Source organism: Pseudopodoces humilis, chromosome 7, assembly GCF_049639895.1.
Source record: "Pseudopodoces humilis isolate 2021_Gansu_Grassland_sample_001 chromosome 7, ASM4963989v1, whole genome shotgun sequence".
Taxonomy (NCBI): domain Eukaryota; kingdom Metazoa; phylum Chordata; class Aves; order Passeriformes; family Paridae; genus Pseudopodoces; species Pseudopodoces humilis.
The window spans coordinates 41,930,349-41,947,152 of NC_142206.1; the positions used below are offsets into that span (position 1 = coordinate 41,930,349).

Genomic DNA, 16,804 nt, shown 5'->3' on the forward strand with positions numbered 1-16,804 from the left:
AGCAAAGTGTAGGTTCTAGCAGTTGGCACTTGCCTTGGAACAGGTTAAAAAAGTTCTACTAAACCAAACTGACTGGTAAATTCTCCTAGCTCCTGTGAAATAGAGATGCAGTGAAGCAGGAGGGATGCTAAATCTTGCCAGTCTTTTGTCTTCAACCTGGACACAAGTGACACAATTCTTTCTACACAATTTCTTGAGACATTTCTCCCTGCAGTAGGAGAGGTTCAATTCCTATATCTTGGATGACAGAAGTGAGCTACAGGCAAACAGCCAAGCACAGGCATTGTAACGTTCTTCTCCTGAAAGTCACAAACTCAGGTGCTGTAATGAAACCTGCAGACTGGGAAACTTGGAAGGAAGACACGGAGTCTTGGACTCATCTTCATCTGTATCCTCCAGCCACAGGAAATACTGGCCTTGTTGTGATATTCTGCAACAGTTGAGGATAGTGAAGCTTGGAAGAGGAGCTGGTGTGGTGGTGGGTGGATGAAGGGAGTCACGATTGGATGTGTGCTGAAGGGGCAAACTGTGTACTCTATGTGTATATCTCTGAGAGTAAGGTTCTTGTTTGAGGGAAGCACACTGATGAGCATTTGAAGAGTAAGTATTGCACTGTTTTAACTTTGCTTCAGGTCTGGATAATTTGTATGAGGGTTGAAGTTAATGACTAATTCCAGGGTGGGAAGAGTAGGCAGCCCCCTGTTTCTTTACAGTCTAGATGGCATGGTTCCCCATAGAGTCCTGGTCATATTGTCCTCTTTCTCACTTTGTGTGTCTCAGGTGCCCCACACCTTTTTTTGAAAAACTAACACTAGATCATTCATGCAATGTGTCATTTTTACTAACCAACTAATGTACTAACACCCTAACGACTCATCTTTGCTTTTAGTTATTTTAATTAACAATCGTTCTGTTCACGATTTTTTAATTTCCTTTCTTCCCCCTTTTCCGCAAAGCACTCAGGCATTGGACACGCTATGGTAAACAAACTACATTGTCTGGTAGATATCATTCTTATTGTCTCTTTTTTTGGGTTTGCCGTGTGTTACCTGCCTTTTCCTCCCCTTACCCGCTCTTTATCCTCCCTCCTTTATACTTACTGCTTCCTTTAATTTTATTCCAATTTCATTGAAAACATGTTGTTTTCCCACTTTCTTTCTTTCTTTTTTTTTTTTTTTTCTTCTTTTTGAATAGAAAAATGAGCATCAAAACCAACTAACACAGCTCTTCTGGAAATGGGGTTTGGACATTTCTTTCATTGTTTTCTTCACCTCTGTCTTTAGTTCTTCTTTTCCTTTCTGGTGATAAATTGTTGGGGTTTTTTGTCCCTTGTTTTTGAGTTTAGATTTCTTTCTTTTGCTTTTGTTTTCATTTGGCTTTTTTTCTTGGCTTTTAGTTTGTTGGTTTTTTTTTGACTCTGAAGGTTTCTAGATCAGAACCATGGCAGGGCCTCTAGTCCGTGGTTGTGAAGGCTCTCTTTTTCTCTCACCCTTTTGTTGTGACAATGGCTATTACAGGCAAACTGGCCAGAGTTGTCCTCTTTCTCCTGATTTTCCCCCACTTCCCTCCCTCTGCTTTCTCTTCTCCTTCTCCCTCTTGCTCTCTCTCTCTCACTTTCTCTCTCTCTCTGACCTCTACCTGCGTGGCCAACAGGAGCTCAGCCGGTTGTTTGTTTCAGTACACACTCTGCATGGCATGTCCACGTCTGGTGACTCGCCCGTCTCCTCCTGGCCTCAATCTATTTTCCTCCATCTTCCCTTGCAACCACTAACAACATCTAAGCAAAACACATACAATTCACTTTCTCCTCTCCCACCCTTTCCTTCTGTCACCCTTCACCCTCCATGTGTTTGTGGTTAGAGATTTTGGGGACATTTATGTTTCATTTTGAGTTTTTTTGTTATTATGGCATTTGTTTGGTATTTTTATTTTTGATTGCATGCGAGTGCGAAATGGTTTTCTCTCCCTTTTTATTCTCCTCTCTCTATTTTGCTTTTTTCCTGTCATCTTTCTGGACCTCAGATATTTTGGCATGACATGTCAAAGTGCAGTGTGTGCACGCTTTTTATCTCTTTCTCATATCCTCTTCTATCATGTTTATTGGTGTGCAATCGATTTATTTTGATTTATTTTATTTTGATTAATTTTCTGCTTATATTTTGGTTATGGGTTAGTTTGTAAATTTCTTTCTTTTTTTTCCTTTTTTTTCCCTTCTTTTCTTTTTTTTCTATTTCTGTTTTTTTGTGGTGGGTGGTGGGTGTGTGTCTCTCCAGGTACATGGCATGCACATCCATAATGTATTGAAAGTGAGTTCCCTCTCCCCCTATCCCTGAATGCATGATCGTCAGTGTGCTGTGAGCAAAAGAAACTTAAAAAATAAAAAATACCAACCTCGTCTTCATTAGTGTTTTTTTTTTTTTTTTACTAACAACCATAACTAACTGTAATCATTAAAATAAATTCTAATTAATCATAAAATCACCTAATATGAGAAATGTCTTTTGAGGACAGTTATATTTTCTGGCCTGAATACATGGAAAGCATCTGGATGGATAGGCTGCTAGATAAGCCTGAGAGTGGTGATGCACCAGAAAGGGGAAAAGCAGATGCTGAAGCATTTCTCTGTGGAAAATTCAGACCAGAAAATAGAGCTCAGCTTAACTAAAAAAAAAAAAAAAAAAAGCATACCAAATCTCAACAAAATCCTTAATAAAACTGGCATAAAATTATAGGGGAGGTAAGTTGTTCTGTTCGGGATTGTAAGGTCATTGCTGGGATTTTCTTTGTCCATTGTGTTCCTCAAACAGGTGACAATCTCTGTGGATGGCATCCTTACCACCACGGGCTACACACAGGAGGACTACACCATGCTGGGCTCAGATGACTTCTTTTATGTGGGAGGGAGCCCCAGTACTGCTGATTTACCTGGATCTCCAGTAAGCAATAACTTCATGGGCTGCCTCAAAGAGGTAATTATTTCAAATTAATTCTTGTCTATCTGCTTTTGATTTTTTTAAAGTCATCACTCTTTCCTGCCTTACACAATCAATTCCTAATTTTATCCTGATAACTGCAATGGCTCTGTAAAGATAAACTTGTCATTCAGCTGATCAGAAGGCTGGAAAACTCATGAACCTAAGGGCAGAATCATATTTCTAGTGCTTGGATTAGAGAAAAAATGCTCATGGTAGTAGGAAAGATCTCTTCTCTAAGCTGTTAGCCCTTCAGAAGAAAGCATTACTATCTTCTAGGCACTTAGGCAGTAGCCATTATAAAAAGACAAATGGCCTTTGATTGATAAGGAGCATTTTGAGATGAAAAAATCGTAATCAGAAGCTTATTTAGAATATTTTTTAAAGTCCTGGATTTAACCTGAGAGTACAGTTAGAATGGAATTTTCCAGGAAGATACAGAAATAAAATAAAACAGAAAAATTAAACTTGAAGGTAACATAAAAAGTGCAAATTTTGCAAGGAGAATGCAGCATGAGGGTGTAAGGGAGGTATGGCAATCATGTGGCACGTGGACATGAAGTGTACTGTGTGCTATGATATGATATGATTGAGAGATGCCTCTCCCTGAATTAAAGTGCAAACAAAACCATATGCTGAAGTCAATAGTATGGATTTTATTGATCAGTAGAATGTGAGGTAGAGAGATAAAAAGAAGTAGAAAAGAGAGAGACAAATTAAGCAGACAACCCATGCATCCAGTGGTGTGCTGCTGGTCCTTCTTCACCTTGGGCTTCTCAGTGGTGGGTGGCCTGAGTTCACTCAAAACTTTTCACTATTTATGTATCTTTGCAAACAAAGATTGGTTACACACATCTTTTATTCTGTTGGTTAAATGATTTCCTCACTTCTAATGTTAATTAGTCCCATGCTCAGTCTTTCTGGTTTTTAGTTGGTGGGTTTCTTGAGTGGGTTGTGAGTCAGTGTCCCCCTGACAGAATTACCTTTTACCCAGTCCAGGCTGATTCAGCACAGTTGCTTTCCTTGTGGCCCATAATTTCTGCATTCTTTATGACCATTGTGACTTATACATTCTCCTCTGACAGCTTTGTTTACCTCCCCTTAGGCTTGAGATAACACTTGGACAGTAGAATCATCTCTATCTTATCTCAAGTTCCCAGCCATGGTGGCTTAATTTACAGTCCTAGTTCCCAGTATCCATGGAGGCATATTTGGGGAAGGGACTGGGAGGTGGGGAGGTCCCTCAGTGGTCATAGATGCCACTTGTCCCTTAACCCGAGGTGATCTTTGACCAGTGGTATGTGTAGAAATTGCTTCTTTACAAAGTTTGCCACCATGGGAAGTTTTGTCTGGATGCATTTCCCAGGATGTGCTGACCAGATCTCACCTCTGCCTGGAGTTAGCACTATCCTGTCACTCCATTCTGTGCTCATCTCATGGCAAAGTCATTCTGTGGCCTTAACAGTATTTGATACAGGCAGCTGTGGTCTTTAAGTCCTTACACTGGACTGTCTGTGCACATGAGTGGCTGCATTGTTCAGGAAGAGCTAGCTGGTTCTGAAAACTGTGTTGTCTTACTTTGTCTGGCTGCACTTGTCACATAGCATTGAGAAAATTCACACATGGGTAATAGAGATTGGACTGCCTGGTTAGCAGCAGGAACCAGAAAAGTGATCCTTGGGAAAAAAAAAAAACCCAAAACAAAACAACCAAAAAGTTAAAAGATGAGTTCTGTCCAAATCCTAAACTTGGTACAGTTTAGTTTTGATGCTGGCTTGCAGTCATCTTTTGTCTTCTTTTTTCTCTCTTCTAATGCTATTTGTGATTATCACTGTGATTAACAGGCATACAGATATTGATGTCTGCACAAAATGTTATAAAAGCTTATATAGGAGTCGTGGAAACAGCAGTGCTGAGATAGATGTTGTTCTGTGGCTGTAATTGCCTTGACAGGTCATCATCCTACTGATGCTCAACTCGTGGTGTCAGGGTTTGTATGTTATGTGCCAGCCTCTGATGTGAGGAAGAGTTGTGAGGGTCTGAAGCTGTTCTCCTGCCTGATCTCTGGATTAAAGGGATGTATGTATGCTAGAGAAGAGCATGTGAGCATCTTATATAGAAAATGAAACTTAGCTGCTTGAATACGAGCTGCCATATAGGGATCAAATTCTTCTGGTTATGTCTATAGAGCCTTGGGCCTGACTTTCCTAGGCACTGAGCATCCCAGTTTGATTGAAATCAGGAGGAGATACAGCTTCTTTGTGTCTCTTTAAATCAGGATCTTAATTTTATTTATGGATGCTATGAACATAACGCTTAGCAGAGGCCATTTTTATGTGTGCTCTAAGTCAAGCCAATGGAGCAAAGAAAGCAGTGACAAGAAAATCTTCAGCAGCTTTATTATTTATATAATCATTTGTATTCTGTTAGCTTGCACAGTGTGCTAAGAGCCGCCAACAAAGCCATCCCAGGCTCATAATGTTCTGTGAGAAGAAAAACCCAAGCAACCACTTAAGAATGAGAGGTAGAAAACAGATAATCAGAATGTGCTTTGTAATCTTCACTTGACTAGGCAATGACAGGAGATGTGTATGGGCAGATGTCTTGATGGCTGCTTTAGAGCTATAGTCTGCTTAAAAGCAACCCACTTATAATAGTGGTCCAGTAATGCTTTCAGCCAGCTTTGATTCTGGAGGAGGCAGAACTGGGTTACTGCAGTCCTTGTGTGCTTATAATGTCTGGTTCCAGAGCTGGCTATGGGGAACTTTACTTGGCTTTCTGTGTAGCTTGTCAGCATATTTCATAAATCAATCCCTATAGCTTATGTGTGAAACTTATTTTTTTTTCCCTGTGGCCAAAAAGAATTCTCAGTCTCTCATTAGCCAGTAGTAGAGTATCTTGGATATTTTACAAAGATATTCTAAACTAAGAAAGTTAGATGAAGGGGTAGGGCAGACTAATAACAAATATTGTTCCTTTCAGTTTATGCTTTCTAGTAGAGCAAAGCTCTTCTTTCATAGTCAAGTCCTAGCTGTGTAATTGCCTGTTACCAGAGACACAGCACACCCCTGAGTGAATTGCACTGTTTGTAATGGTGGAGAGCATCCTGCCAGGCTCTGTACTGGTCTCTTGAAGGTGTTAAAGCTGAATGGTCTCTGCATTCATTCAAGACTGCCTCTAGGGATTTGTCACTTTTCTAGGAAGGTAAAGGGATTTATGCAGACTTTGAGGTGAAACTTTAAGCCTTTCCCCTGTAAGCTCTTGTATTTCATCTAGACTGCATCTGTCTGAGAGTATGCCAACAAATTTGCTCGTGTTGGGGCTAAGAGGGCTCCTTGAGTGGCACATTGCCTTCCCATTTCCTCTGAGAAGACGTGCAGGTGCTGAAGTGATGGGGCAGAGAGCCTAGTGACCATCTCTGTCCCTTTGCAGCAGGAAGGGATTGCTTGGTTCCTGGCAAGGAACTAAGAGTCTCAGGGATCCTCTGCTGCAGTATCTATATAATATTTCCTAAAATTAAAAAAATCTAAACATCTAATTATCTAGATAATGTTTCCTTTAGGTCAGACAATTTCTGACCTAATGGTACCCCCTTTCACTACAGGATAGATCCTCATGTCTCTTCTTTCCATTGGGGCTACAGGTTTTGATTGAAAATGTTCTACTAAGTTGCTAGCAGTAATATACCTAAATCATAAATACAAGTATTTAATGTGTAGTTCAGGTTGGGATTTTTCCTCTGTTTTTATCAGAATTGAAGATTTCCCTTTGTGTGGTGAACCATGTTTGTTTTGCATTTCTCCATAGCCATCCTGGCAGTGTTCCAGTATAGCTGACACTGAAATGAGGCAACAAAACTGAAGAATAGTCATACAGGATATGCAAGCAGGGTAGTGCACAGGCACGGAATATGGACATTGCATTGTAGTTGCATAGAATCTAAGGCTTTTTGGACCTTCATTATTAAGATTAAATCATTGTAGAAGAAATCTGGGGGAAAGCTGATGTATTTCCTATCATGGATGAAACCAGATATAGAGATAGGATAGGAGAAGATACAGGAACACGTCTTGAGACAATTGAGCAGAAATAATTATAATGGGTGTCAGGGAAGGTGTGACAGTGCTTTAACAGTGATTGTTAAAAAGGGAGAAGCACTGACTGAAGGTGGAAAGGGAAAAGGATCCATTAATGGGTTGAATGGCACTTGTGTGGCCAAAAAGAGTTAGGACAAGAAAGGTAACAAGAAACAGCTGTGTTTTGCATGTAATCAAGGGCTTCAGGGAGGAGATTTTAGTAATCAGGGATGGAGATGGAAAGTGGCAGGGTAGGAATTTAGCTGTGTGGGCAAAGAGGGGAAAATAGTATTTCAATATCCAGTTGCTAGGGAAGGGAGAGGATCAGAATATTTCCTGGGGTTACGGAGCAAACCATTCAGATTTGATTTACTTGGAGCAGGACTTAAATGGTACAGATGGAGATGCTTTAGAAGAGCCTAAGGTGGTCCCTGTAGAATGGATATTCATGAGAGAATCTATGAAATCTTCACATTTTTCTATCAATGCTTTATTAAAATCTCAATTCTGAAAAATGTTGATTGGTACTAACAGCTTGATGGAAGCAGTGAGGCTTGCATATGGGTGGAATATGGCAAAATTATTACAGGGGTCAGGCACCATCTGGCTGTGATGGGAGAAAGCTGTGAAAGCTTAGGTAATTTCTGTCTGCAATTTAACTTCTAGGAGCCAGATTTCAAAATGGTTCATGACTGTGCCCAGTTGCTGTATGTAAATCTCAGATGCTATCTGCAAGCCAGGTCTTTTTCAGGACTATTTGATGTGCAGTGATGATGTGGTTTCTGTTTGAGGATGAATTTTTCTGACTGCAGTGTCACACTTGGGAGGAGCAAAAAGGTGGAGATGGAAGGCAGCCTAAAACTGGAGGCAGAGAAAAACTGGAAGAAAGGCAGACAGAGAAAGTTGTCATTGCAAAAGCCCCTCCCTAAGCCCAAAAGATTTTGGGTGCCCAAGATCCCCTTCCAGAGCAGTGACAGGAAGTCCCAGGAATGCATAAGAGGAGAATCAAGAATCAAAAGTGTGGGGATTGCACTGAGGTACAGTGGAGGAAGTTACAACATGAATTGTAATTCACTAATTTTCCATGTATACTAATCCAATACTGCTGTTCCAGTTATTGTGTCTGGGCCTGTCTACTTCCTATCTGTATTTAATGAATTTAACATTTGAAAAAGAAAGGGAGAGGCTAATGGCACTATGTAGAAGCAGTCAAAGCACAGACAAAGGTTGAATATGATTCTACTCCTCAAACTATTACTTGTTCCTATCTTGGTCTCTCATTAATGCTCTGCCAGAGCATTCCAGATAGACAGGATGATTATAATGACCCTGATTCCTAAGATTCCATATGTCTGTAAGTTTTTGGTTGCCTCTCGCTCTCAAACTTCCAATTGCATTGCTGCTGCTGTGGTGGATTAGTCTCCTGTTGCAGCTGTACACTGTGTGTCTTGAGAGTCAAGAGTGTCAGTCATTTTCTCTGTGCATCTGCACAGCACCCAACACGAAGCCTTCATCAGGATTTTGAGTACCACTGTTGTAGCAACACAGAACAGTGGAGACACAGGCCAGCATTTTTAGTAGCTGCTGATGACATTCTTAAGCTAACAAGAAAAAAAAAAAACATATTTATTTCTGGAAAGATTTAATTTTGAGGTGGGAACAGAGGCATTTGGAAATTGAGAGCAGTACGATTCCGAGTAGACCAAGAGATGGGGAGGGAAATATGATAGTGTTTTCTCATTGGGTAAGGCTTATAAGCTTAGGTGATGGTTTGCATTTGATATTTCTGTATTAGCTGCAGCTTTGCTTTAGCTAAGGGGTTATTCAAAGCCTCTGTTCCTTATGTAGCTTAGCCCTTGCCTACTCTACCAAAGTGTGGTTTCTGATAGCATTATTGCTTTGCTTCCTGTATGACACAGAAAAGAACTTGGTTACCTTGGCTTATATGCATCCATAACTAGAGCTTTGCTGGCATAATGATATTAAATGAGTGTTTGTTGCAAAATAACATAAGGTAACCTCAGTTATTGATCAATCTCTTTCATCAAATGTTTCTGGATGCATAGAAAAGTTGAAGAGTAATGTACTCATGACTGTAGAACGTTTATTCATTATCTCATAGATCCATGAAAAGTATTCCAGTTAAGCAGGACAACAATTTTAAATTGCCTCACGAAATTAATCTTTAGTGGATGGAATATGAAAATGAAGTGCTAGAATTATTTTTCAATTAGTAAAACATGGGAAGTCCAAAGACAGGAACTGAGTTTTGAGTTTTTAGCTTTGGGACAGAAGATGGAGGAGATGTTATTTTATCAACTGTGTACTGAAAAAAAACTCTAGGCTCCTAAAATTCTTTCTTTGATGCAATTCATATAGCAAAGTCTGTAGAATCCTACAGCCATAATGAATCCAGAAGTAAAAAGCTGGGGTTTTGTTTGGTTTTTGGTTTTGTTTGTTTGTTTTTCATAGCTCTATTCACAAATTAAAAGTATGGGTTCTTGTTAAGGTTACATTTATTACAATATAGTATTTTGTTCTCTGGAATTCTTATCAGTCAGCAAACAGCATCTTATAGGCATTCTAGGTCAGCCTGAACACACATATTTTCTTGAGGAGTACTTTAAAGGACAATTTACATATCAACAATTCAGTGGCATTGAACTCTTAAACCTACTGCACTATTAGAAATTTGACAAAAGTAATTAATAGCCAAAGTCTGAATAACAGAGTATGTATGTAGATTGAGCATACCTTCTAAAGCAGGCATTGATGAGCAAACATAGAAACTGGATCTTTCTGTGCATGAGGTATAAGAGGTTTCTTCTTGCAGGGCAGTTTGAACTATGTACTGCCACCATACTTACAAGCTGGAGATAATCTATGGAGCTAAACCAAAGTGGGGTCTAACCCAGTTCAACTCTCTTCAGCTGCTCCTGGGCCAGGTGCCCAGGGAGGAAACGAGCAGCAGAGGTTGGTGTCACTGCTGGGCAGTGTTTCCAGTGGGCTGGTGTATCACAGCAGTAAGGGAGCACTCCACTGAATCCCACCTCAGCTGCCTGCATGTGGCTCTCAGTCCTGGTGTTGTGGCTATCTGTGCTTGCTTTGCAGCAGGATCACCAGGATCAGGCTTTTCTTTCCTGCATAATGAGCCTAACTCCTGCCGAGCTTCTGTGGCTGCAAGGGATGTCCCATGTGCCCTGGTTCAGAAAAGGAGAGTGTTTACAGGTGTAGAACTATACATATATCAACAAATTCAGGAAACGTAATGGGGATTAGAGCAATATAGCCTGTGTTTGGTGCCTATAATTAAGTTAGTTGGTAACTATTCAATATTAGAGCAAAAATCCTTACAAAAATATGTGGTCTAATCCCTACCCATTTAAGACTGAGCAAACTAAGACAGGATATATTGATAGACAAACATAGCTGAGTCCAAAGACATCAGCAGAACAGTGGTGATACTCTGGTGATTACTCTGACAGGGATTTTCTGTCTTTCTCATATAGTGTTAGCCAAATGTGGGCCCATCCTAATGGGTGCTGTGATCTTAACTTCAGCAGTCTAAAGTCTGACATGCTCATCTTGGACTGAAAGTAAATGAGCTTCTTTTGCCTTAGTAGGCTTTGTAGTTCACTGAGATCAGTAGACTCTTGGTTTCGATGAATACTGAAAAGAAATAGGAAATATGTTTTTATTTGTTGCTCGTTATGTTGCTCTAAAGAGATTGCTAAGGATCCATCCTTATCCAGTGAGACAGAAATACAGATGAGAGTACTTTTGGAGAGTCAGGACTGCCATTATGCTAACATAAATAAAATTACATGAGAGAAGTTGCAAGACTATTCTGTTTTATACACATGTATAAAACAGGCACTTCCAGCTACTTGACAAGTGTCACCTCTTTGGGAGCAGCAGACTGACCCTGAAAGTTGGAGTACTGCTATGAAATGTGCATATGTGTTGTGGGCAGTGGGAAAGACTGAGCTGCTGTTACCCACCACAAAAATCCAGGCTGCTCAGCTGTGCCAGCAAGGGAGGCAGGAAAGGATGATGAAGTTTGAATGTTGAGTGAGTGGGCTGGAAAACTCCTCCCAGGTCTGCCACTCCTCTGTGGCAGTGAGCCAGCTGTCAGGAGCTGTGAGGAGCACCGGAGTGGGCAGGCAGCTAATGGGCAGCATTTGTTATTTGAACTGCATGGAGAAGGCAGCGGGCTTGATATAATACAAGCAGGTTTTGTACAGTCTCTGATATGCTCTCTGTTCTACTTGTCATTGCTGCTCTCTGGCTTTGGTCTACTGTTAATGTCATCTGTTGCCCTGAATATTTGTGCTTTAGGATTGTTTTATCTCCCTCCTTTTTTTAAACTGCAGAGGCAGAATTCATGTAGTTGGAATTAACAGTGCATGTATCCAGATTCCTAAGAAAATCAATGAGATTAATTTAGATATGTGGAAGGATGCAATTTTAGCTCTGAATTGCTACTTACAGTGTTTAATGCTCTTTGAGCTATGGTTCCATAAGAAGAAGTGTTAGAAATGGTAACATCAGGGCTCAAAGGTGAATTAGGATCAGCCCCTGACCCCTGCTTCCTGTAGCTATCTACATAGATGTAGTAAATGGGAGTTATTTGAATGGGTCTTAGGGGAATATCAGGAGGATTGTTACATTGCATATGGTGGCTGCTGGTGACTTTACATTGCCAGAAGGGGGAAACTCAAATGCTCGTATTTTCTAAGCACAAATCTTAGCAGTTCAACACTTAATTCATCAGGGTGAGCATCAGTTTTCTGTGAGCTGCATGGGGCTGATGACACACAACTGAAGAGTAACAACTGCATCCAGGAAAGCAGCAATGCGTAGTGTGCTAGTCACTAACTTCCCCTGTCCAAAATGGGAGAGGCTGAGAGGCGGTGTCTCATTTCTAGCACCCTGACAGGTAATTGTGACTGATGCCTGCAAAGCATTCTTACTGTATCAGCATTAGCAGGCAGAGGGAACACAGAGGTTTGGGAATGGTGGCAGAGATGAAAAATGGCATTTGGAAATGGGGCTTGAGAATGGCATAATCATTCCTGTTAAATCTGTGCCTTTCTTTCTGATTATTAGCCATTTTAAGTGAAATGGGTTTTGCATCTAGAACAAGTCTGAACAGATGATTAATGGTTTTATCTGTAATAACTTTACATTTTATAGAACCCTGCTAGGAGTTCGCATCTGGTGTGCCAAGCTATTTAAAGCTGTGTTAATTCTGTTAATTGCTCTACGTTTATTTGGATTGCTGGCACCTGCGGGCTTTAGGATAATGGGGGTGGGGGTGTGTGTGTACATTCTCTCTCTCTTTCTAGCTGAGAAAAATCGAGAGGACTATTTCCTCAGCTAGGAACAGCAACCTTGGCAGAACATCCTGGCTGGATTGGTTGTCCTTGAGATTTCCCTTTTTCACTACAGCTGAATGCAGTGACATGCCAGCCAGAGGCAAGATGCTCTCCTGATTGGGGCAGGAGGTAGGCGGACAATCTGCTTTTGCATGCACTTACCAACATGAGACAGCAGCAGCAACAGGGAACAAAGCCAGTAATTTTTTCAGAAGGCTGGTCAAGTCCATACTATTCTGATCCTGCTTCTCAGCTGCCTTCCAGTGTTCCTTTTCCAGTTTTTTTTTTGTTTGTTTGTTTTTGAAGTGTTCATGCTGGTTTCAAACCCTGAACAGGTGTGAAATATGCTGATGCTTTCCAAACTTCCGTCAGAGAAAAGATCTGGCTGTGGAATTCAAGACGTTTGAGGTGACTAAAACATTGCTGTGAAATGCTAGGAGGGCAGAATAGTTGTTTTCATGTTTGCAGCTGGGTTGGCCAAACCACTGGAACAATGTGGAACAGGCTCTGATGACAAAATTTTTCCCAGTCTCTGGCAGCATTACTGCATGGGCAGCAAAATGGGGAATCGAAGTGTTTTCCTCGTGTTGTTAACTGCTGACTTAAAAGTTCAGCAGAGCCCGAGAGGTTTGGTGCTTGGAGGTTTAAGCTAATATGAGCTCAATATAGCTTTTACCTAGTGGGTAGAGGAGGTGCTTATTCTGGTTATGTAGGGACCAGTTCTCTCACACCTCTGACATGGGTTTTACACCTGTGTTTCAACTTGAGTGATGCTAGGACAACTTCCCAACAAACAGACAATTAACTAAGATCAGTTCACACTCTATTACTTGTTTTATGGCTGTCTTCAAAACAACAGTTTTTCTTGAGAAGACCATTGAGATGCTAAAGTGAAATCTGTTCTCCTAGTGCTGCTATGACCATGTGTGTATTTCTGCAGCTGCCCTATATAACCCCCTATGGTCATTGACTAAAATGGAATGTTGGTTGTAGCCTCTCAAAGGAGGGGGACTGCCATATCACCCTTCTCAAAGATGTAAAGAACTGTAAAGAAAAACACACATAGCAATGGAAAAAGCTTTCTCAAGAGTTTGAAAAACCAGGATCCTTGTGATGACTTGCCACTTCTAAAGGACAAGGCTATTGTGTTTGTTATCTCTCTCAAGTAGAAGCTGCTACTGGGGATGCCCACTTTATTTATTCTGTCCAGATAGTGGTTAAACAGTCAATCATAATATTAAAATTGGCTACAAAGCAAAGCTCTAAAAAAGTGTATGGTGTTTTCATATTTAAGAATGGGTTCTTCCTCTGCAGCTTCAGTGTTTAGCTAACAAAGCAAGCTGTTAACTGAGCACTTTCCTCCATTTCCCTGGATAACATTCCAGGGCTGATTTGTCCTAAAGTAGCCTCATCTAAGATAATGAGAACTGAATGCCTCCATTCTCCTTTGGTTTGGTGTGCTTGCTTGTCCCTCCTTGTCTGAGCCTAGCTCCTGTTATTCATGACTGACACTAGTACACCGCATAGATATGCAGTGCTGTCACTTCCTCTCTCTTCTCAGTTTTTTTTTCTTACTGTGTATTTTTCATATGTTCTCAAATTAGCATATGCTTAGCTCTTCTGGCTTCAGGCTAGTTTTCATGTTTATAACCTCTGTGACACATTTTGTTAGAACTTCACAAATCATATATCATAGGAGAAATTAATTATGCATGTAACTTATTAGGTTAATAACTTTCATCTTATTGTGAGCTTCACTTAAAGTTATGCATTAATAATGCAAAGGACAGCTTTGACATCAAGTGCATTTTCTAAAGCACTTCTGTCCCTTTGTATGAGTTTTGTGTCTATGTGAAAACCACATATGGTTTTTAAAAACTTGATTACAGCTGTTTTCATGTTTCTCCTGGAGGCTGGATTTGCCTGTGCATCCAGCAGAGGAAGGCAATTTAATGTTGGTCTACTCTTTGGTTTTGCAACTGGAGTTTAAGGGAAAAACTTGGTATGTATGAGGACACCTTTTGATAAGAGTCATTCAGTGGTTTGAACTGGAAGAGAACTTTAAAGGTCATCTAATCTAACCCCCCTGCAACGAGCAGAGACATCTTTTACTAGATCAGACTGTTCAGAGCCCCATGCAGCCTGACTTTGAATGTTTACAGGGATCTTACCACCTCCCTTGAAGGCCTGTGCCAGTGCCTCACCACCCTCATCATCAAATATTTCGCTCTTATATCCAATCTGAATTTATCCTCTTCTAGTTTAAAACCATAAGCCCCTGTTCTATTGCAACAGGCACTGCAAAAAGTTTGTCTCTGTCTTTCTTAAAAGTTCTCCTTAAGTACTGAAAGGCTGCAATGAAGTTTCTGCAGAGCATCTCTTCTTCAGGCTGAACAATTTTAACTCTTTCAGGCCATCCTCATAGGAGACATGTTTTTGACCTCTGCTCATCTTTGTGGCCCTCCTCTGCACCTGCTCCAGGGCTTTCAACTGACCATGTTAAACATTATAAGGTTCCCATGAGCCCACTTCTTGAACCTGTGCAGGTCCCTCTGGATGGCATCCCATTCTTCAAGGTGTGCCAGCTGCACCACTCAGCTTGGTGTCATCTCCAGACTTGCTGAAGGTGCACTATGTCATTGATGGAGGCACTGAACAGTCACAGTCCCACTCGTCACTGATCTCTATTTGGGCATTGAGCACAGCCCTTTGAAGGCAACCATACAACCAATTCCTCATCCACTGAACAGTCCATCCATCAAATCCATATTTCTCTAATTTAGAGAGAAGGATGTTGTGAAGCGCTGTGTCAAAGGCCTAGATCTGAAAACTGCCTCCTGAAATACCCAGGCAAGGCTAACACCTCAATGTGGCAATACTCCCCTAAAACTGTTCCACAGGCTCCACTCCTCTGGAGTGCAGCAGACAAGCTTTGATGGTGGTGCCAAGGACTTAATAGTATTGCCATTGTATTTGAGCTGTCACAGACAGGAGCTTTCTTGGTTTTATTGAGGCCTCAATGAGTTGTATGGTCAACATATGGTCAATATGGTCAGGAGAGTTTTGGCAAATGTAGTCTAGCTTTCAAAAGTCATTCAGTCATGTGTCCCACCAAAAGGCTCTTCAGGAACTGAAAAAGCAATGGCAGAGAAGTAAGGTCTTGGGCACAGAGGAAGAACTGGTTGGAAAGTAAAAACCAGAATGGGATAAAGAGAATGCACTGAATAGTTCTCATGGGAGGGCTCTAGTGGAAAGACTTCTGGGATCCATGCTGAGGTCTGAAGATACATTAGTGGAATTATAAGTAGAAAGGGATGTGGATGAAGACAGCATACATTTTACTGAGAATATGACAATTTTCAGGTGAGGATTGTCTGCAGAACTGCAGAGGATGACTTACTAATGCTGAATATCTGGACAAATAAATGGCAGATTAAATTAAATGTGTGTAAACACAAATTGAGGTGTTTATATTGGGCAGGAGAGAAAAAAATCCCTATTATGCATATGCAATGATGGACTTTGAGTTGTTTCAGGTGTTTTATTAAATAATTATTTAAAAATATTTGCTCAGTGGTCAGTATTGGGCAAGTAAGCACATTTAATACACATTTCTAGGAGGGGAGTAAGAACAAAACAGAAAATGTAATGATGCCATTAAATACAATCACACTTGACACTGTCATCCTGTTGTTTTAATCTCAGAAAGGGGAGAAGGGCAACAAAGCTCATCAAAGGTCATTAGAGAGACTTCTATAGAAGAACTGTCAGTACAGCCTGGGGCTCTTTGTAACTGAACTGATGGAAAAATGATATGAGAGTAGGGAATCATACCGTATTTTCTGTTTCTTTTTGAATACAGGGACTAAGTGTAAGTTCAAAAGACAAAGGCAGGGAGAGCTTCAGAACAATCAAAAAGAAATATGATGGCAATTAAAGTCATGGAAGTCCTTGCCATGGGATGTTACTGTGCCTGGGAGAATCACAGAAGAAAAATTATTGATGGTATATGAAATACAAAGACATAAGTTTCTGCATGCAGACTCCCGCAAGCCCCAGATAAGTGGAGTCTGTGAAATGATTTTATGTGTGGGTATTGCCACATAGATGCTCTGTTAGACTTGCTTGAGTATTTGAGGAGGTGGTTTTCAGATACAGATACATACTGATTCAATATAATATGGAGAATTTTATGTTTAAATATTTCCTGGTACAGCTACACTATTTCTAGGCTCCCTGCAGTATTTCAGAGTTGATGTTCCATTTACTTTGCCTTCTATTAACTACAGAGTGCCACAACCCATCAGGGGCCGTAGTACACATAATCCCTTCATTGCAAGTATTGCATAGCAAGGTCATGCTCCTGAAGGATTGTACA

At 40.7% G+C, this 16,804-nt stretch overlaps 1 protein-coding gene across 12 annotated transcripts in view; it reads left to right on the forward strand.

Moving 5' to 3' along the window:
* NRXN3 (neurexin 3) overlaps nt 1–16,804 on the forward strand; it is a 919,744-nt gene that overhangs the window by 210,977 nt on the left and 691,963 nt on the right. For all 12 annotated transcript variants that reach the window (XM_088057330.1, XM_088057327.1, XM_088057321.1 and 9 more), the window contains one exon: nt 2,808–2,969. In XM_088057330.1, the coding sequence (XP_087913456.1) occupies nt 2,808–2,969 (162 nt within the window). The remainder of the gene's footprint in view (nt 1–2,807; nt 2,970–16,804) is intronic.